Here is a 21,720-nt window from a genome sequence, read left to right on the forward strand (position 1 = left end):
CGCGAGATTCTCGCGCCGCCAGCGCCAGCGGCCAGCATGGCGGACACTCTGCAGCTGCAGAAGCGGGGTCCGTTCCGCTCCACGTGGACGCGAACCCGCAAGGCCCGGCCCAAGCTCATCCTCGGCCGCCGGCCCCGCCGCCGGCTCCGACTCCTGCGCTGGTGCGGCCGAAGGCGCCTGCGGCGGCGGCTGCTGCAAGCCCAGGCGGCCGGCGCGGACTGGCGGGAGGGCGGCTGGCTGGTGTCGCGCGCGGCGGCTGCCCCGAGGCCCAAGACCAAGGCCCCCAGCCCGGCCCCTAGCCCGGCCCCCAGCCCGACCCCCAGCCGGGCCCCCAGCCCCACCTCGGACGAGGACACCGCCCCGAGTGGGCCGGCGAGCCTCCCCATCCCGCCACTGCGGTCGGCCGGCCCGGGCCGCGCGTTGCTGCTGCTGCCGCGGGAGCAGGTGAGTCGGCGCCGAGAGGACCGGGCCGGGGGGCGGGGGGGAGGACGCGGCCCCGGGGCCGCAGGCCGGGAGGAGACCGTGTTCCCTCCGCCGGTCCTCCGGTCGCGAGTGGAGAGATGCCTCCCGACGGTGGTGCAGAGCAGAGGGTAAGGAGGACTCTGCTGAGGGTGATGTAGGCCTACAGAGCTGAAGGGGACTTCGGTGGTAATGATTATAATAGGCCACATTTACTGGGTGCTTAGTAATGTCAGGCTCTGCGTGTTCTAAGCGTTTTGGTTGTCTGAGCCCATGTAATACCCCCAGCTCACATGGAGTCATTACCGCTATTAGTGTGAATGTTTACAGAGGAAGAAACAGGCTTAGCTTAGGTAACTTGCCAAGAGGAACACAGTAATAGGATCCGAACCCCCGCAGCCTTATTGCAGAGCCCCTGCTCTTTCCTTGGAATCTGGTCTGGGAGGTCCTCCTCCAGTACAGGAGGGAAGTGAAAACCCAGGGACGGGGTGACTTGGCAGGCAGGGCCTTTTAAGGACAGGGAGCCAGGAGGACAGCAGAGCTGAGTTCATGGGATGCCCTTGTTTTTCATGTGTCCATGTTCCCCTGCTGTGTCTGTACTGCCATGGGATATAATCTTAGGTCAAAAACATTTTAAAAACCTGAAAGTCACCTACTACAGTGTATTCTGTTATTTAGAAATCTGTCACCTTTTGATATGTGAACAGCAGCTAAGGTTTTAGAAAGTTTCAGTCATTAATAACAGGATCTGTAACGTTACTTCTTTTCTTTTTTTCTTTCCCTGCTAGGGTTTTACTTTTAGCGGGATCTGTCGCGTGACTTGCCTTTATGGCCAGGTGCAGGTGCTTGGTTTTAACATTAGCCAAGGCCAGCCTTCCCAGGATGTCTTCTCTACCTACACCCATTCCCGCCTCACTATCAGTGCAGTTCATTACTCGATGCCTGAGAAAAGCAAGAAGGAGATGAAAAGGGAAGCCCGAACCTTGCTCAGAGCTCATCTTAACCGGGGTAATGAAGAGAACTGGATGGTTTACTGAGGATGTGCTATATAAGGCTAGCACCTTTTAGATGTGCACTATGGCCTAGACATTGCGCACTTTACTGTATCGATCTAAACCCTCACAGCCCTGGCCAGGTGACTCTGTTCATTGGAGCATCATCCTGTACACCAAAGGGTTGCGGGTTCGATCCCTGGTCAGGGCACTTAGTATCGATGTTTCTTCCTCTCTAAAATAAGCAAACATATTCTTGGGTGAGGATAATAAAAATAAAAATAAACCCTCACGCCCAGCAGGCGTGGCTCAGTGGTTGAGTGTTGACCTATGAACCAGGAGGTCGTTAGATCCCTGGTGGGGGCCGTGCAGGAGGCAGCTGATCAATGATTCTCATCATTGATGTTTCTATCTCTCTCTCCCTCTCCTTCTCTCTAAAATCAGTAAAAGCAATAAAAAATAGATTTAAAAAAACAAAAACCCCTCACAAAGGTCCTGAGAGTGAAACTATTGTGTTCACCATTTTACAGATGAGACAAGTTGCCCAAGGCCACACAGCTAGTAGGTGCCAAACCGGGTTTGACTTCTCAACCCAGGTGTGTTCCTTTTGTGCAGTATGGCCTGCTGAAAAAGGCTCTCAAACGTCATTCCTACCCTCAAAAATTTGACAGTTTAGCCGAGGAAATGTTAGTCCTAAAGGATACAACGTTTAATGGGTTACTATTTGTAAGGCAGTTTAATTTTCTCTTTACAGAAAACAGGTGTTGGTTGATGAAGAATTTCTCTCCTTTTTGTTCCATTGTGATGCTTGAGAATCTGAAAACCTCCACTGTGAACTTCATAATCAGCCACCCCGGCTTATCTTACATTTTTGAACAAGAGGTAAACTAGTTTTCATTCAGAGTTTTGCTAGTTACTTTCACCAAAATAGTCATATCAAATGACTGTGTGGGGTATTCGCTTCAAAGATAAGTTTGTCTTGTTGTTCTATATGTCATACAGATTGTTGTGCTTGTGTTCAGTAAAAATAGTCACTATAGGAAGGTGTATCATGAAAATTGTCTCCCTCCCCCCCCAGTTTCATTCCCCAGCAAAAGCTATAATTTCATATTGTAGTTTATTAAATGCCTTTTGGCATTTTTTAAAATGGTTATCTTTGTATCTTGATTTATTAATTTGAAACAGTATGAGTTTTCTCTAAACTGTGAATGAGTAATTTCGACATACTTATACTTTCTCCCATCTCTCTCTTTTCTCACCTGTATATTTTCATGGCCATGTTACTAATTTCCTGAAGTCAAGTTGTTACTTTAATTGCCTCCCATGGGCCAATAAATTGAATCTAATCCATAGGATTGCTGGGCAGACTGGCCGATGAGATATGAGGAAGAGTCAAGGACTATTGAGGCTTTTGGGGCAAACCCCTGGGTGCTTGGAGTTTCCATTCACTGAGAGGGGGCAACTATAGGAGGGGGTGTATATGTGTTGACTTTGAGATGCCTGTTAGATGTTGAGATTCTGGAGTTCAGATAAAAGGTTGGAAATGCGAATTTGGAGCTTTCAGCAGAAGGGAGTTCCAAAGGCCTCCAGGTGGGATAATAACACCAAGGGAGTTGATAAACTAGAAAGGGGAAGGTTCCAGGCCTGAGCCCCGAGGCATTCCCAAGAACTGGGCTCCTGGAGACCAAGAAGGTGTGGTCATTGATGTTGAAACTGAAGTCCTGCTCCATTGTTTTCTAGAATTCAGAGTTGCTGATAGGAAGTGTTAATGCCGGGGGATTCTCAGTCCTTGTTTGGCGTCTGTATGGGGTGGGTCTCTTCCTTGCTGCTCTTCCACACCCGTGGTTATTCCATCCACGCCCCACCTGCTTCCCCCAGAACTGCTCTTCCAGGACTGAGCTCTTCCGTTCCAGCTGCTTTCTGGAGGTTTCCTGGTACTTCTGCTAGGACGCCACTGGGCTTCGTGGGCCTGCCTTTCATGCCCTTTCAGCTCTGTCTGCACGTATTCTATTTGCTTTGTTTTGGGTATTGCCTTGACTTTATTCAAACTACCAGCCAGCTTTATGGCTGCTGTCCTCTATTCTGTTTTTCTTCTGGCAATCACTTTTAAATTTCCCCGCATTTTGTTTCTCTCTGGAGGGTCCTCAGAGGTGATGGCAGCTTGGAAGTAAGCATAGCTATGAAAACAGACACTGGTGACTTCAGGAAGAGAGTAGACAGGCCTTACTGCAGGGTTGGACTTGGGGGTTGAGGAAAAGGGAGGGTTCAAATTTATCTCCTGTCGTTTACAACTGTATGAAGCTTATTAATTTAGAACTGAGGAAAAAAGGGTGCATTTGCTTTCACCTTTTCTAAAAGCTTACATTGTTAATTTCAGAGCGTAACTTTCCAGATTAACGCTGAGTATTTTGCCTTGAGATCTGTTGGCATTAAAAAAGAAAAGAAAAAAAACGGCCTTCGTTTTACAGAGAGTGTCCTTTCGGCCCTGGAAGAGTTAGTCAGCGTCGCTTGTGGTGAGTGACACATTGATAAATTCGAGTGTTTTCCGCCAGAGCCTCAGGGTTCCTGTGTATGATTAGAGCCCCAAAGATGACTAATTCTAGGGTCAATGTTTGTTTCACCTCCAGAGGAAGTAGACGGCTGCCCTGTCATTCTGGTTTGTGGATCTCAGGACGTTGGAAAGTCAACGTTTAATAGATACCTGATTAACCAGTTATTAAATAGGTAAGAGTGTTTTTCTTGTTTTGACATGTTGCTCAATTTGGGGCATGAAGTAGGAGTTTTGACTTAAGAAACTGGGTGGGAGTGTCTTTTGACTTCCAAGTAGAGGTTATTTACAACTCTGAACCAAGCTGCTCAGCTGAGTGATGGCATTGACTATTTTACTGTGTTCCTGAAGTGAGGTGACAATGTCTCGGGGTGTACTGACCTTGCCTGTCAGTGAGCTTGTGGGAGGAGTCACTTGGTCTCAAAATCTATATTTGTCCATATCCAGAGATTCAGAGTAGGGATAAATTCTGCTATCTTTTAAAGGTAAAATTTTAGGAAAGACAGTTGTACCATATTATGAACGGACACTGACCCCATTACATGTTCTCTTTACGAATTTTTTTAAAATATGGATTAAACGTTCTGCTAAAAAACCTGCCTAGGGTGGATTATGACTGTATCACATAAAATCTTGAAGATCTGATTTTTCCTTTTGGAACAGTAAAGCTAGTTAAGATTTCCTTTTAAATTTTCAGTATTTCCTGCGTTGACTATTTGGAATGTGATCTGGGACAGACAGAATTTACTCCTCCAGGTTGCATTTCTTTACTGAATATTACAGAACCAGTTTTAGGTATGTATTCTATATTTCTTAAATGTTTTGGTGTTATAAAATGTGAGAGTAATGATACTTAACAAAAAAACCTCTAAGGATATAAAAGTCTCAAGTATAAATGTGAACATCCCTCCACTAAACTCATGGTCTTCCCATAACTGTTTCTCTAGCCTCCAAAAATTAAAAAACAAAGACATCTTCTAGGGTTCCATTTTAGTAAATGGAACTACTATCCATTTTGTTATATGTAAATTAGAAATATACTTACCTTTTATATGAATATCTTATTTAACCCTATACAACAACCTGGAGCAGGAAATTAACGTTGATAGAATACTATTAATTAGTCTATAGATTTTATTCAAAATATGTCAGTTATCCCACTAATACCCTTTTTTTGGTTCAGAATCCAAACCAGAATCCCACATTGCTTTGTTTGTTTGTTTGTTTGTTTTGTTAATCCTCACCTGAGGATATTTTTTCCATTGCTTTTTAGAGAGAGTGGAAGGGGGGAGGGAGTGGGGGGAGAGAGAGAAACATCATCGGTTGCCTCCCTGACTGGGCCAGGCATTGAACCTGCAACTCAGGTGCGTGCCCTTGACCGGGAATTGAACCTTCAACCCTTTGGTTCCTGGGCTGACTCTAACCACTGAGCACACTGGCCAGGGCATGGATTCATTACTCTTTTTATTATTTTATTATTTTATTGGATTCATTACTTTTATCTCTTGTCTTCTTAGGACCACCTTTCACACACCAGAGGACACCACAGAAAATGGTATATTTTGGGAAATCTGCTTGTAAAAACAACTATGAGAATTACATTGAAATAATAAAGTATGTGTTCAGCTCCTACAAGAGAGAGTTCCCTCTTATCATCAACACAATGGGCTGGGTGACAGGTAAGCCCACAGAGGCACATCCAGCAGAAAAGGACTGGCAGTGGGAATAAGCTTTTGGCTTTTAGACATTACAGCTGGAGCCCAGTTTTTAGGAGAGTCTCCTGGTCGATCTCAGAATAACACGGTGTTGTTTTGGTGCACTGACTGCTAACATCATCTCCTTCTGTGCAGATCAGGGACTTTTGCTTCTCGTTGATCTGATCCGATTGCTGTCTCCCAGCCACGTCGTTCAGTTCAGTTCTGGCCGGAGTAGATTCATGCCACACCTCACTCCCGACTACGTAGACGACATGGATGGCTTGTATACAAAAAGCAAGTCCAAAGTCAAAAACAGAGGTTTCTACCTGGAAGAATTTGCAGAGAATTTGGAATATGGTGATGAAGAAAAGGAGAGTCCAGTTGCATTTACTGGGCATAAGCTGATGTGCGTCCAGTCAGACTTTACGTTTAGAAAAACTCCAAGAAATAGGTAAATAAACCATTGTGGCTGGAGAATTCAGTTTTCTTCAGTTTAAGAAGGCCTTCTGTCCTCAATTCTTTAAAAGCAATAAGTCCTGTAAGATTTTTCAGATCTCTAGCACAGCTGTATGTGTGTGAAGGAGAATCTGTTGTTTTCCCCGTGGAAATATCCAGAGTGGTCTCCCGCTTTGGTTACCAGGAGCTGTGACAGAAGGAGAGTCTTCCTACTTCATGTTTTCCATTGGGGTTACAGAAAGGCAGGGTGTGCAGATTCTAAGCTGTAGATGTAATCTACATAATGACAAGTGTCCTCTGTTTCGAGTGGGGGGTGGACCTGTAAGGGGAAATCTCTCACTTCCTTCTGATTTACTTTTCAGAGAGTCACATAACAGAGTTCTTCGTGACTTGGCGGTGTTGGGTTACCTTGGCCAGCTGCAGCCCCCAGTGCCAAAACCGCTTCGTCCCCTACATGGTCTGACACCCTATCAGGTATAACCTGAACTTGTGCTGGGATCGGCTTTGTTGTGTTGTTTACTTAGCAAACACTTCTATGGTTTCCTGTGTGCCAAGCGCTCTTCTAACCACTAGATAACTCCTTTCTCATTTAATCCTCAGAACCAGCCCATGGTGTGGGTTCGGTGACTGTCCCCATTTTGCAGGTGGGAGGCTGAGTAATCCAGTGGAAGTGGCAGAGTTGGCATCAGACCCGGGCAGTCTGGCTCCAGGGTCTCCAGGGTCTGTGTTCTCAGCCCCTGTGCTGTGCTGCACTCTCCGGGGCACAGCTCTGGTTCCATGCTGGTTAAGAATGTTCTCTCTAAATCCACAGGTGGCCCTGGGATTAAACCCAGACTGTCTGATTCTAGCACTTCTGCTTCAGAGCTGTGTGTGACTTAGTTTGTGACTCAGTTTGTCGTCTGTAGAATGGAAGCAGTACTTGACCTGGTAGAATGGTGGTGTGGAGCCAATGGTGGGTGCCTGGTCCCCAGAGAGCACTCTTAAAGCCTATCATATTATTGCCGAAAGTAGATTCCAATACCTGAGTATTTGCATCTTGGGATCCAAGCTCTTAAGAATTATTTTGGAAAAAAACCACCTTAATATTAGGATTCCGAGTGATGGAAGAGTAAAATAGCAACAGGTAGCATTTCTTAAGTGTTTACTCTGTGCTGTGCTCTGTTTTAAGCCTGTGTTTACTACTTTACTCACAGCGGCCCTGTTATAATCCCCATTTTACAGATGATAGGACTGAGGACAGGGACATGGAGTCAGCTGACCCAAAGGGGCATAGTAAAAATTTGGGCTGGGACTGCAGCCCAGGCAGCCTGACCCCAGAACCCAGAGCATTCATCCTCTGTTGTACTGCCTGTCCGCTATTGAGCCCCGCTCTATGCCAGGCGCTTTGCTAAGCTCATTACAGGGAATGGCTTGGTGACTTCCTGGCACCTGTGAGGGGCAAACTAGTATGTTCCCTGTTTCCAGCTTAGAGAACTGGGCACAGTCAGATGGAGGAGACACAGGCCGAGGTCACGCAGGCAGGAACAGTGGACCGGGACCGCAAGACTGTGCCTTCCAGCCTGATGCTGAGATTGGCTGCAGGCCTTCCAGTTGTTTCCACCAGAGAATCTGAGTGGAGTTTTGCTCACTTAGAGCAGTATAACTGAATTTGGAACTTATATGCCAGTATTTTAAACTGCTTTTGTTATTTCAAATTTTGGGGGGGGGATCTAAATAATATGTGTAACAAAATACTTTTCTACTTTAAGAATTTGAAATTACCTAGAAAGTTAATGTTAAATGTAGTTATTTATCTTGTGCTCCAGGAGTGTGATGCGTTTTTTTTTTTTAATATGTTTTTATTGATTTCAGAGAGAGGGAAAAAGAGTAGTAGAAACATCAGTGATGAGAGAGTCATTGATCAGCTGCCTTCTGCATGCCCCCTACTGGGGATCGAGCCCGAAACCCGGGCATGTGCCCTGACTAGGAATCGAACCATGACTGCTTGGTTCATAGATCAATGCTTAACCACTGAGCCACACCAGCTGGGTGATGCATTTTTCTTAATTCAATATTTTACATTAGGCAGTGAATGGTGGCTTTTTCTCACTGAATGTGTTTTGACTTTCTTACATTAGAGATCTCAGTGAATGGGGTGTTCACAGTCTCCCACTACTGAAACTCCTTTAGGATATCTACAGACTTGTGTCTTATGTGTCTCTTTAGACAAGAAAGTTCCGGGCATTGAGTTTAGATTTCCAGCAAGTGTGGATTGTGCACAAAAACTTAAATTTTTTAGGTTTTCTGTATTAAAGCAGTGAAACTAGAAGCAAATGCTGGTTGGTGTTTCCATTCTGTTTAGATACTTTTTCATAGTCAGTTTGGCAGCTATAACTTTAGGTAGCTGGCTAGTCAGCTGATAAAAATCAAAAGTAGTTTCTCAATTAGAATTAATAGAGGTGGGGGTTAGTAAAGGGTAAAGGGGATCACATATATGGTGACAGAAGAAGGTTGGACTTTGGGTGGTCAACAAGTGCAATATACAGATTATGTATCATAGAATTGTACACTTGAAACTTTTATAATTTTATTAACCAATGTCACCCAAAAATTTAATTTAAAAAAAAGAATTAATAGAGGGAGATGCACATTTGTTTTCCAGGTCCCTTTCAATGCAGTTGCCCTTCGGGTTACTCACTCTGATGTCGCTCCTACCCATGTACTGTATGCTGTGAACGCCAACTGGGTTGGTCTTTGCAAGATCCTGGATGATGTCAGAGGATATGCAAATGGACCTATCCTGCTTGCCCAGACTCCAATCTGTGATTGTTTGGGCTTTGGTGAGTGAGAGTGAAACATGTCTATAAACCTATTGAAATTGATCCACTTCTACTGTAGATGGCTGGTCTTGACCTTATAGCTGTCTTGACTGGAGTGGTCAGAGAGTTTATCTGTCTCCAAGTACAGTGGGCCTCAGACTGAATGGCAGGCAGGAAGCAGCTCTTTCTTTGCTTCTTCTGCCAGCTCCTCTAAATCCAGGATTCCTAAGAGCCTAGTGGTGGCCTTCTCACTTGACATATTTTTTCTAGGCCATCTCACCCACTACTGGGACTCTAAATCCATCTTTATGCTGACTTCTGTAGGATCTTTAGCCCAACCGTGCATCTGGGTTCCAAGCCCATGTTTCCAGTGCACTTCCCTGCTTGAATATCTCACTTGCATCTAGGACTTAGTTCCAAAACTGTGGTCCTGATGAATCCATACACCTGATGTTCTCCCCGGGTCCCCTCTTCCCCACTCCATACCACCTCCTGTTCCCTTAGGTCCTTCAAATGGTCCTTCAAAGATTCAAGCAAGTGTTTGGGCCAGACCCCTGGGTCCTCGGCAACCCCTTGCCTTTGTTCTCCACATCTGACCCACTGGCAGGGCAGGGAGCTTCTGTTTCTGAAATACTTGAGATTTCTCCATCTCATGTCCTCACTGTGCCAGTGTGAGCATCATGTCTGCACTGGACACTGGAAATGCTTCCTAACTGGACACACACTCACGAGTGATCTGAGCACAAACGATGATGTCACATCCCGGCATCCTGGCATTTCCGTAGCACAGGTTCACCGTCTGGCCTGGGCCTTGCAGCTTTGGCCTCTGTCTCCTCCACCAAGCCCACCTCAGGTGATTGTCCCTTGGCTCATGAAGTCAATAAACATCAGTGAATGTTTCTGGAAGGGTGACCCAAAATTAGCAAAATCTTTAAATAATTACACATTTCTGGTTTATGCAATACTGTACTTCTTAAAACATTTCCACAGAAATTGTGTCACTTTATACAGACCATAAAGAAGGAATGGGTGATGGGAAAGGTTGAGTCATCTCTGTGTCCCCACTAGATGTCTCACTTGTGTGTGCTGGAGGTGAGATAGTCTAGGACTTTGGCACTTAGGTGCCTCACAGCTGAACAAGGAGAAGCTACCAAGTCTTCTGATATTCATATACTCTATTTCTTGCCACTTTGTATTTTTAAAGCAAAACCCAGTTGAAATCGAAACTCTCTTACTTTAAAAGCCATTCTGCAATTTGGAGTGTGTGTGTGTGTGGGGGGTGATATCTTGCAGAAAGGGTGATTTTTATGTGCTCTGTGCATCTCCCAGGAATTTGTAGAGGGATCGACATGGAGAAGAGGCTTTACCACATCCTCACACCTGTGCCCCCAGAAGAGCTAAGAAACGTGAATTGTCTGCTGGTCGGAGCCATTTCCATTCCGCAGTGTGTCCTCAAGAGCCAGGTGAGTATGGCTCCTAGGGACAGCCCAGGAGGAAGCTGGCCATTTACATAGGAGAGAGAGTGAGAGCCTGAAATTGGGGCGAGAGTCATAGATCAGGGTATTGTTGGGGAAACTTACACTTTGTTGTAAAGGCTGGAGGAGGCAAGGTGAGTGAAGCAAGGCCATGAGCCACCACCACCCGTGGTCAGGAGCCCCATCGGAAAGCCCTTATTCCAGGAGCAGGTTGTGGGAGAAGAAGTGGCCTCCCCAGGACTACCCCTTTCTGAGACTGAGGACGTTCTTCAGGTGCTTCCATGGGAAGGTCATGTTGGCCAAGAGCATCTGTGTGGTTGCCAAGCCATACACTGCAGGGTCTATGAGTGGCCTGGCTGTTCCGCCCCTTCTTACCTGCTTGTTTGAGAGGGAAACACCCACATTTACGTTCTTGAACTGCTTAATGTGTTTGTGGAGTGAACTGGACGGAAACAAGGCAGACACCTTTGTATCTGAACCAGTGCTTTGAGGGAAGGGAGCAAGGATCTCAAAGGGAGAGGACCTCACTCAGGCTCACTTTTAACACTGTCTTCTGGGGGAGAAAGATTGGGTGGATTTGGAGGGTTTCCATGTTTTTTCTGTGTTTTCATTTCAGCATGGGCTCGAGGGAACAATACCTTACATCACGACAGATTATAATACTAGAATCCCTGGAGCATCAGGGGAAATTGGAGCAAGAGAAGCTGAGGAAACGTATAAAGAGAAACGACACCCAAAAGCTAAATTCTATCGAAAAGCATACTGATGTTTTTAACAAGGGAAGAAAGCTTGACTTTGTCTCCAGCCTGACATCAGCACACTGAGGGGCTTGTGTGGCTGGGAGTGGCGACCTTTCGTAGCAGTGTTTCCTCCATAGTTCGTGGAAGTTTATAGTCAGTTTAAATCCTTTCTTAAAGCTGCGTGACCTAGTTTCGCCCTAGTCTGCTGTATGATTCATCATACGTGATGTTTTATTTTCTAAAGAGAAAAAGCAGCAGGGAAAATGTTGTACGCCGTTGAAACTAAGAATATGATCGATTCCTCAAAAAGTTCTTCAAGGACCTGACTGGCTGTTGGAATCTGGTAAAAATGGTGAGCCTGGGGCCACAGAAAATGTACCAAGGAGGAAGGCAGGCTGGCCAGCGGGATCCAAGCATAACAGGACATGGAGACGCATCTTGCCCCATGACGGCTGGTGGGGGAGGAGGACCGCTGGTGCGGCCTCCCTGGGGCTGGTCGCAGCCCCATGGTCATTCCCATCCCCTGATCATATGATCCTATCCAACTTCTCTTCCATTCCTGTGGGTCAAGTGTTAAAAGATTGTGTTTAGACTTTAAATTTAATCAAAGTTTAACAGATGGAAGTTTGGACTCAAGCCTTTTTTTTTTTTTTTTTTTTTTTTAATCCACTGGTTTTATGCTGAAAAAAAAATTGCTCTCAGATCCAGGAAACCTCTCCTGGAGCCTCTTTAGAGATTTGTCCTAATTGACTTCTCATCTGAGACTGAAGACAGCCTAGGCAGAGCTGTTTAGAAGAAGCCCTGGCAGGGTAGCTCAGAAAGGCCTATTCGCAGGGCAGCTGGACCTGAACTTGTACGTATGGAAAGCTCTGGACTATTGAGCACTTCCTCCTGGGGTGCAGGAGACTGGTGATGGTGCCATTTTCCCAGACGGAGATCTGTCCTCTTCTCCCTGGTGCCCGCGATGCTTGATTCCTTGTCCTCCCGGTTGGAGCAGTTTTGGCATGCAAGGACGGGTGGTCTGCGTCACACCATTCCTGCGTTGAGGATGGTGATACTTACTGAGAAAGCATTTCCAACTGGTATTGTGAATTTCAGCTTCCTAGCAGATCATATTGAAGGAAGTTGTTAGGATTTGCAGGTTTTAACATCTACATTCAAGTCACTGATTATTATTGTCTTTAACTACTCAGCCTCTCATCGACTCACAGACGTGCAAATTCTCACAGGAACCCTTGTCACTCCAGAGTGAATTTTAATATGCTAGAGACCATTTAAGGTCTAACTTCTTCGTTGCCTTTTATTTATATTTAAGTTTACCATGTACATGTTTTTCTATTTTGGCTTTGCAAAGAATTTTAAGACAGTCCACCACCATCAACTTTTTGCCTCCTTCCCCAGTTCCTGTATCTTTATAATATTCACCATAAGTCATTAGCAGCAAGTCTCAGAATGAAAGTGCTGCCCTGTTATTTGCCTCTTCATTAAACCCAGGCTTGCCTTTAGCCTAACCTCTTGCTGGCATTTAAGGATGTGTTCTTTCTCCAGTCCCCACCTGTAAAGAAAACAAGGTTGCCACTAGAGGGAGTTGTTAGCCACGGTCAGAGGGCCAGACCCTCTAGAGTTGGCCACAGAGCCTTTGGTGGGGGGGGGGGAAATTCAGAGGTCTCTGGCTCTGTGGTCAGCTCCAGGGGGTGCAGGTCATACCAGCAATAGTGCCGTAGAACTTGGGTGTCCATTTGATTATCGGTGTCAGTGGTTTGGGCTGTTATTTTTACGTGGTTCAGGATGGAGAGGCATGAGTCTGCATTGGAGTAATCATTTGTGTGTGTGATTTCCAAAGTAGTGCATGCTTCTAAGAAAATTAAAGAAATATGTGACACAGAATGTGAAAATCCTTAGTCACCGATTTGGTGATTCTTTAAAATCAGTTCTTTTAAAGAGATCCTTTTTTAAAAATATATTTATCTTTATTGATTTCAGAGAGAGGAAGGGAGAGGGAGAGAGAAACATCAATGATGAGAGAATCGTCATTGATTGTCTGCCTCCTGCACGCCCCCGACTGGGGATCGAGTCCACAACCCTGGGTATGCCCTGACCGGGAATCAAACTGCAGTTTCCTGGATCCTAGGTCGATACTCAACCACTAAACCACGCCTGGCCGAGCTAAAGAGATCCTTTTATAGGAAAGGTATATATGAAAATAAATGACAAAATTCTCAAATTCTAGGATTCATTTTTTATGAACAAAACTTCAGTTGTTCCCTCCTGTCCCCCTTTAGGCCTAGGAGTAGGAATCAGTGTGCCCTCTGAGACCCTGGCCTGGAAATGGAAGAAAAGGGAGAGGGGGGTAGTGAGCTCACCTTTTTTTAAAAATATGTCTTTATTGATTTCAGAGAGAGGAAAGGAGAGGGAGAGAGATAGGAACATCAATGATGAGAGATTCATTGATCGGCTGCCTCCTGCATGCCCCTGACTGGGGATCAAGCCCGCAACCTGATCACCTGGATACTAGGTCGACTCTCAACCACTGAGCCACTCCTGGCCGGGCGTGGGCTCACCTATCAGGTGCTTTGGATGAGGATTTTCAAGAAATTGAAATCTGGAACTGGATCATGGGAGAGGACAGCACAGGTGGTGAGGCTCCAGGCTGAGCAGAAGACCCTGCCTCCACTGAGATGCTTTGACAGGTGGTTACTTACCCTGCCGGACATTCAGCTGTCTGCCCAACAGATGAGGTATAGGGACCAAGCGATGTGGGTACATGGTTCCCTTTGTATCAAATAGTAAATTTTTAAAAAGTTGTTTGGGAGAAGTTTTTTTTAGATTTGGGTGTGGCGATGTAGTGGGTAAGAAGCAGGCTTTGATATTAGAGCTCTGAGTTCAAGTCCTAGCTGGACCGCTGGCTAGCAGTATGGTTGTGAGGGAGACATTCACCTGAGCCTGTTCCCCTTTAAGATGGGATGAAAGCTCTTCCCTAGGGTCCCTGCCTGCTCAGTGCATGAGGCCTGGCTGTAGGTGGTGGTCTCTGGTTAGATTGCAGACTCCTAGAAGGCTGGGACCAAGATCATAGGTACAGTCATGCTGAGAGAAAGCAGAAACTCAGTGTTGGAATCAGACACCTCTTACCTGTCCCACCTCCAAGCAGGTTCTCCTTAAAACCGTTCTTCCCACCCTGTGTCCAGCTCCCGAGAAGTGGGTTCCATGGCTCCCACAAAGGACCTGTTCCTGGGAGTTTTTTTCCAAACCTCCACTTAGTGCTTTGAACTTGTGTGAACAGTTGACATATTTAGAAAATGGTCAAGTACCACCACATGAATAATCGCTGTTAATGCTATGATGTTCTCTTGTCTGGTATTTTTCTAAATGTGTGTGTGGTTTTTGTTTTTTTTTTACAACATTGGTATTCTGCTGTATGTGTGGTTTTTCTATCCAGCTCTTTTCACTTAGCATCATTTTTTGTATCATTAAATATTTTTGAGAACATTAATTGGTGTAATTTCATTACATATGTAGACCATTTTATTCCAGGAAATTATTTCCGTGCTTAGGAGAAATGATGGCAGAAACATTGGGCAAAATAAAACATTGGAAGGGGGTGAGTGGCATCTGGGTGCCATTGCCAGGGAACAGGAAGCCCCAGCAGATACCTGTGCCTTTTCCCCTTCACTATTGAACACAGCAGCAGTTTATTTAATTTTCCTGTTTGGGCCCAAGTATGTGAGTTGGTAGTGGATACTATATGCTTTCTGCACTGTCTTTGAGAGTTTCAGGAGGAAAAATTTTTTGCTCCCAGAAAAGTTCAAATTAAAAAGAAGAAAAAAGCCTGGGGTCTATGCCTGTAACGCTGCCCGGCAAGTGCGAGCTCAGCTCCAGTCCCCACTCCCACTCCCAGGGTTGGGCTGGCTGAGGAAATGAGACTTGGCTGAGGAGCTGAGCCTGAACAGTGGCTAAAATAAATATGGGGGCCATCTGTGCGTAAGGGGGAAGAAGCCACGTGATGTTCAGGGCCTCTGCAGAAAGGCTTTGCCAAGCTAAAGATTTCCAAGGTTTTGGCAGGAAAAAGCGGGGCAGAGAGTGGGCTCAGTGGAGCGGGGATGGGGGTGCAGCCCAAAAGGAGCTGCACTTGGAGTCGAGGGGGCAGCAGGTCCACTGGAAGTGCTGGAGCTGAGTAAGCAAACAGCCCAGCCGCAGACAATGTGTGGGGCTGGGAAGCCGAGGGTTGCCACGGCGACTGGCCCTGATGCCGCGCAGTGCTCAGCAGACTGTGGCTTAAGTTTTTCTAATGCTTTGGAACTGGCTTGATGTCCTGGGCGAACGTCTGCCGGGCAGGGAGAAGCCACCAAACTTTGAGGCCTTTTGCCTCGCCAAGGTGTCTAATGGCTGCTGCTGGGACTGCAGAAACCAGGGTCTTAAAGGCGTCGCTTTCCGGGAAAGGAAGGCACGCCGAGGCAGCCAGCAGCGTGAGAAGTCTGTTCCAGGGAGCGAATGGGTACTTGGAAATGGAAAATCCGAGGGGAGCAAACCACCAGCAGGGAAGCACAGTGCAAACCGCGGCCACGAAGTCCATACGTTAAAATATACAGCGCCCAGGGGGCCTGCGTCGGAGGGAAGCAAATTGGCTGGGTCGAGAGCTCCGTGGTTTTCTGTGCAGACGGATTCAGCTGGAGAAATTAAGATTGAGGCTGAGTCTGGAGGAAGCCCTCCTGTGTTGGGACTGCAGCTGGGCAGAGAGGGACACAGGCCTGTGGGCCTGGCACGAGGCTCGAGGGCCAGACAGGGTGCCACTGTCCCAGAGGTCAAGCATGAATTCAGTCCTGACAAAGCACGAGTCTCCAGCTCGCAGCTGGCTAAGCCTTCGTCTGGGAACCAGTGAGTATGTTTCTTCCTCTTTTGTCCAGCAAGGAGGGTTGACGACACTGAACTAGGAGAGGAGGCTTTGGGGGTTTTGGAGGGGCCACTGAGAGCCCATGCTTGCTGAATTAGTCTAGACACTTTAAGAAGCCCCCCTGCAGGCTGAGCCCGTTTTGTCCTCACTGATCTGTGAGTTAATGACAGCGTGGAAGGCCGGGGTCGCCCAGCCCAGTGAGGTTTAGCCCTCAGCCCTGACCCATGGGCGCAGGTGAAGCCCTGACTTTTGCGCAAGCAGAGCAGGGAGGCTTTTCATTTCAGCCATCCCAACCTGGAAAGAAAAAAGAGCAAGATCTATGCTTAAGAACTCTGGTGGCAGACCAAGGGGCATGGTGGGAATGCACCCAAGACCCTTCAAATTGTCATGTTCTGTGCATTACAGTCGTGTCCCCATTGCTAGGATGGTCTGGAACAGGTTCTCCACTTAGCCTCCGTAGTTATTTTAAAAAGGGCCATGAGATTCCTCCAAAACCGTCAATATTTTTACGTTCACTTTTGCCATACGCCGTGACGCATTTTGGGAGTGTAGAATCGGGAATAGTATTCATGGAATCAAAGAGCCTTCCAGCGCCCCAGAATCAGAACCCTGGCCTGAACACCCCATCCCTGGCCATAGAGCATGACCTGGCACACATCAGCCACTGACCTCTTTGAGCTCAAATAAGCGCCCCCATTCTCATCTTTATCTGCACCCCACTCGTGGCTGGCCCAGGACACATCTATGGAGCAGACAGTGAGTCACGGAGAATTCCTCCAGCGCCCACACAGGCCCCTCAGTGCTTGGGAGGGTTATCTCCTCCCTAGGAGGCGTGTGCGCTGCTGACTTCCTCTGGCTCACCCCACAAGCAACACTTACCTGTCCCGCTGGGCTCTCTGCTGGGAGTGGCCAGACAATAAAGTGAATGTGCCATCCGCCCTCGCAGGTCTATCACATTAATTTACGAGCTTCCAGTGACTGACGTCCAGTTAATTGAAGGTCCCAGCACAGCTTACTCACCGAAGGGGAAGTTATTTCCAGGCTTGGGTGAAATGGAGGTTAGAGGCCTTTTGGAGTGTCCCTCAGATCATACCTGCCACATGGATGGCAGAGAACGGCCACCTATTCTGCTTTAGCCTGATTGTGTCTTTAAGTCATTTCTTTGAAGAGAATGAATGTGTCATAGTTCCTCAATTAATCACTTAGCAAATATATTTTTTAAATATGTCTTTATTGATTTCAGAGAGAGGAAGGGAGAGGTAGAGAGAGAGAAACATCAGTGATGAAAGAGTCACTGATGGGCTGCCTCCTGCACGCCCCCGACTAGGGATCGAGCCCCCAACCCAGGCATGTGCCCTCACTGGGAACTGAACGGCGATCTGGATCCTAGGTCAATGCTCAACCACTGAGCCATGCTGGCCGGGCACTTAGCAAATGTTTATTGAGCACTGTTGTCAGGCATTGTACTAGGGGCTGGGAGATGCTGGTGAACAAGATAAATGCCCTTCCTAGAAGCTTACTGACTAATGAGTGATAAGGGCTTGTAAACAGAAATTGAAAAGTAGTTTGCCTGTTAAAATACAGTGATTGCGGGGTGATGAGTTCATACCTGAGAGATAATCCTGGCAGAACTCCAATCTAGGGGTTTTCTGAAGCAGTGACATCACCTAAAGGGTGAACTGAAGTCATCGGGGTAAAAAATCGATGTGGAGAGTGGGAGAGGAGAGGGTGTAGGAGTCAAAGGCCACTTCAGGAAGAGAGTGACAGGCAGGAGCTAGAAATAGTGGTTGGTGCAGCATGACTGGGCTGTCCAAGGGCTGGCTGGCTGGATTGGGGGGCGGGGGCTGAAGAAGGGGGAGCTGTCACGAGGGGCAGAGATTAGTCATGGAGAGGCTGGTAGAGTACCTTACACCATTCAGACTTCATCCTGGGGGCAATGAGAATTTAAGCATTTTTAGTAGGGTAGGTAGCATGATCTGGCTTGCATTTTAGGAAAATCCTTTTTTTTTTTTTTAATATATCTTTATTGATTTCAGAGAGAGGAAAGGAGAGGGAGAGAGAGAGATAGAAACATCAATGATGAGAGGGTCATTGATCGGCTGCAGTCCACAACCCGGGCATGTGCCCTGACTGGGAATCGAACCCCGATCGCCTGGATCCTAGGTCAACGCTCAACCGCTGAGCCACGCCTGGCCGGGCAGGAAAATCCTTTTTGATAGCAGTTTGGAGAGTGGATTAGGAAAGTTTGAGGAGAGTCTGGCAAATAAAGAGCTGAAGAGCCAGAAGGCTATTGCAGTAATGCAGGTGAAAGGTGGTCATGTGAGTTCTTTATTAGCATATAAATAAATAAAATGTATACACGCATATACATGCATATACACACGTATGTGCACTCTCAGTTCTGCTTATATGAGTAATACATTTTCATAACAAAATGTTCAACAGTATATAAATAATGAAGATACAAGTCCTCTGATTTTCTATTAGTTCCAGTTGTATTTCTTTTTCCCACGCATATTACACACATGCTACATATGTGTGTATATGTAAAATTTTTGACATAGAAAATATGCAATTTTGCAATTGCTCTTTTCAATTAATGCTATATTTTTGACATTTAAAAAATGCCAGTATATAAAAGCCTACCTCATTTTTTAAATGGCTTTCTGATATGTATGGATATACATTAATTTTTACACTGGCCCCCTAGGAGTGGCCAGTAGGGGTTTCCAGTTTTTCACTCTTGTAAATGATGCCATAGTGAGTGTCCTTACACCTATACCTTCGTGCCCTTGTGAAACAGCACCTAGAGAATAAATTCCTGGAAGTGGAGCTGCTAGGTGGAAAGGTGTGAGCATCTTGCGTTTTAGTAGATATTTCCAGGTCGTCACCCAGAAAGCCTCTTATTTTCCCACCAGCCCAGTATTTTGGCCCTTCATGTGCTCTGTCTGGTCGTCATCTCTTATGAGCCCGTCCTTGACATAAGAGGGTGGATGGCTGGGCATGTGTCCCCTGACAGGGTCCCCAGGCATTTCTCTCCTTTGTCCACTCCCATTACTGAAATGCTGTGGCTCGTGGCTGAGGAGCAAGGGCAGCTGCAGGCCCTGATATCATCCCTCTAGGACTTCCGAGGGCGGAGGGCGCCCGGGGCGTGCCATGCATAGATCGCAGAGGCAGCCAGCCTGCTGAACCACAGCTCTCCTGCCTTCTGGTCTTGGGACCGTAGGCAAATCACTAGCTTTCTGAGCTTCAATTTCATTATCTTTAAAGAGGAGGTAATAGTAGTGTCTACCGCTCAGGGTTATTGTGGAGATCAGATGAGGTGGTATTCGAGTTTGTGCCCGATAAGTCCAGTATCTCAAGTGTTTGTGGGTATGTTTCTGTTGGTTTTCAATCATGGGGTCTTATTTACCTGTGTGTCTAGTAATCTTGACTGTATGTTGGACATTGTATTTTAAAAAGTATTTGCAAGGAAAATTTGAGGCCTAGGATGGTAGAGTATTTTCATGTGCTTCTGCCACATGTCTGGAAACACTACCAGCCTGGGAAGACCTTAATCCAAATTCAAGTCTGAGGTTCCTGGGACTTTCAGCTTGTTTCCCTAGACCCATAAGGCCAGTAAAAGTGAAGCTCAGTCTTCCGACTCTTCCTTCAGAACACAAATACCTTGAAGCCGGCCCTCGCTGGTGTTGCGCGGTTGGTTGAGCATCGCCCCTTGCACTAAAAGGTCACCGGTTCAATTCTTGGTCAGGTCACGTGCCTGGGCTGCAGGCTCTTAGAGTGCGTGCAGGAGGCGGCTGATCAATGTTTCTCTATCATATGGATGTTTCTCTCTCCCTCTCCCTTTCTCTCTCTCTAAAAATCAATAAAAACAGCCAGGCCGGCATGGCTCAACGGTTGAGCATTGGCCTATGATCTAGGAGATCGCAGTTCGATTCCCAGTCAGGGCGTATGTCCAGGTTGTGGGCTCAATACCCAGCAGGGGGCATGCAGGAGGCAGCCGATCAATGACTCTCTCATCATTGATGTTTCTATCTCTCTCTCTCCCTCTCCCTTCCTCTCTCTGAAATCAATAAAGATATATTTTTTAAAAATCAGTAAAAACGTATTAAAAAAATACCTTGAGGGCAAAACCATGACAGTGCACTTCCCTAGTTCCTCCTCTTCTGCATTTTGGCTGCTTTGATGTTTTTAAGATTAAAAGAAATTTTTTTCATTCACCTCTTTTGGCTGTCCCAAGCGGGAAGGTTGGTCTCATTTACCTAATCCACCACTATAGGGAGCAGAGTCCCCACTAAAGGCTCCAAATGTTCCAAGCATTTTGCAGATTGTTTTTCTGTAGCCGTAGACTCATAATGAGGTAGGACCAAAGCTATCTGTGGCCAACTCAGCCACAACAGGGTCAGGAAGTCCCCTGTGCCCCCTTACCTCGGCCCATGTTCCGTAATCATTTCTGTGATAGCAGCCTTCTAACAACTGAGTCAGATCACATCCCTCCTCTGTTAAAAAGCCTTCGATGGCTCTTGTCTCACTCAGAATAAAAGCCAAAGTCCTCACAGGCCCCTACGGGACCTGATGCCCCGTCGCCTCCCTGACTTCATCTCCTTCCCCTTGTTTACCCTGCTCCAGCCACACTGGCCTCCTTGAGGTTTCCTCAGTAGAGTGACCAACTCATCTTGGTTTTAAAACCGAAATTCCAGTGTCCTGGGAATTTTCTCAGTCTGGGTCAAACTGGAATAGCTGGTCACCTTAGCTGGTACACAAGCTAGGCCTCAGGGCCTTTGCACTTGCTGCTTTCTCAGCCTGAGATGCTGTTCTTCCCCAGATCACTGCACCTCACATCATTCCAGTCTCTGCTCAAATCACCTTCCTCAGAGAGGGAGTATCCAAAATAATGCTCACATGCACACATAGACACACACAGAGTCACCTTCTCTGTCCATTACTTGCTTAATTTTTCTTGAGAAACAAATGAATAGGACCCAGTCAGTACCTTTCCAGAACCTCGAGGACCAGCATTTGCTACAATGCCAAGACAGGCTAAGACCCAGCAGCTGCCCTGCCCAGAAACTGCCTCCCTAGGCTGGGCCTGCAACCTGGGCTTGGGGAAGGAGGGGTCCTCTATGGGCTAGACAAGCCTGTCCAAGGCAGCGTGGGTCTCTGCTGGGGATGTCCAAGGGGACAGTAATGATAGTTTCCAAACATCAGGGCTGGTGTTCCAACAATGAGCTAGATATTTTGAAATCCAGCTGTCCTAGAAGTCTGGCCTGTCTTTTCTGTGGTCAGGAGCCTGGCCCAGAAGCCTTTGTTCCTTGGACAGACTTGGCCCTTGAGAAGGCCCAGCCTCTCAGTCTGTCTGGCCAGGTTTAAGAGGCTGCAGTGGCCAGCAGCCGACAGGGAGGCTGGAATGTGGCCATCGTGCCGCAGCCACAGACAGCACTGGGGAAGCGGCCCTTCCTTTCCTTCTCTTCCCCACCCAGGCTGGGAAAACCCTGGTGGCCAGCTGACAGAGCGCCTGGGTCAAGCCCTGGGTCTCAGCTCCTCCCAGGGGGTGGCCAGATCTGACCCCAAGCTAAGCGTCAGTTCTGTGTGCTGCCCTCTGAACGGGGTCCTTCTTGGAGGCCAGGGAGCCCTCCCTTCTTACCTTTGAGGCTGAGATGGGCCCAG

At 46.9% G+C, this 21,720-nt stretch overlaps 2 protein-coding genes across 2 annotated transcripts in view; both read left to right on the top strand.

Annotated features, from left to right (window-relative positions):
• NOL9 (nucleolar protein 9) lies at positions 1 to 12,676 on the top strand. Its single transcript, XM_016214549.2, has 12 exons — positions 1 to 444; positions 1,248 to 1,467; positions 2,206 to 2,333; positions 3,829 to 3,964; positions 4,079 to 4,175; positions 4,697 to 4,794; positions 5,517 to 5,678; positions 5,850 to 6,147; positions 6,515 to 6,626; positions 8,794 to 8,971; positions 10,280 to 10,413; positions 11,042 to 12,676. Exons 1-12 carry the CDS (start codon positions 37 to 39, stop codon positions 11,189 to 11,191), a joined length of 2,121 nt encoding a protein of 706 aa, XP_016070035.2. The 5' UTR covers positions 1 to 36; the 3' UTR covers positions 11,192 to 12,676.
• A 3,294-nt stretch (positions 12,677 to 15,970) lies between these two features.
• PLEKHG5 (pleckstrin homology and RhoGEF domain containing G5) overlaps positions 15,971 to 21,720 on the top strand; it is a 48,328-nt gene continuing 42,578 nt past the window's right edge. Inside the window, exon 1 of the mRNA XM_016214680.2 lies at positions 15,971 to 16,037. Within this exon, the coding sequence (XP_016070166.2) occupies positions 15,971 to 16,037 (67 nt within the window). The remainder of the gene's footprint in view (positions 16,038 to 21,720) is intronic.

Source organism: Miniopterus natalensis, chromosome 9, assembly GCF_054644295.1.
Source record: "Miniopterus natalensis isolate mMinNat1 chromosome 9, mMinNat1.hap1, whole genome shotgun sequence".
Lineage (NCBI taxonomy): Eukaryota > Metazoa > Chordata > Mammalia > Chiroptera > Miniopteridae > Miniopterus > Miniopterus natalensis.

What these genes read in the sequence shown, in the direction of transcription:
- NOL9 (XM_016214549.2), top strand. Translation starts at nt 37, where the DNA reads ATGGCGGACACTCTGCAGCTGCAGAAGCGGGGTCCGTTCCGCTCCACG. An exon ending in TGCTGCTGCCGCGGGAGCAG is followed by an intron (nt 445 to 1,247) that starts GTGAGTCGGCGC and finishes TTTCCCTGCTAG; the next exon opens with GGTTTTACTTTTAGCGGGAT. An exon ending in CTTACATTTTTGAACAAGAG is followed by an intron (nt 2,334 to 3,828) that starts GTAAACTAGTTT and finishes TGTTAATTTCAG; the next exon opens with AGCGTAACTTTCCAGATTAA.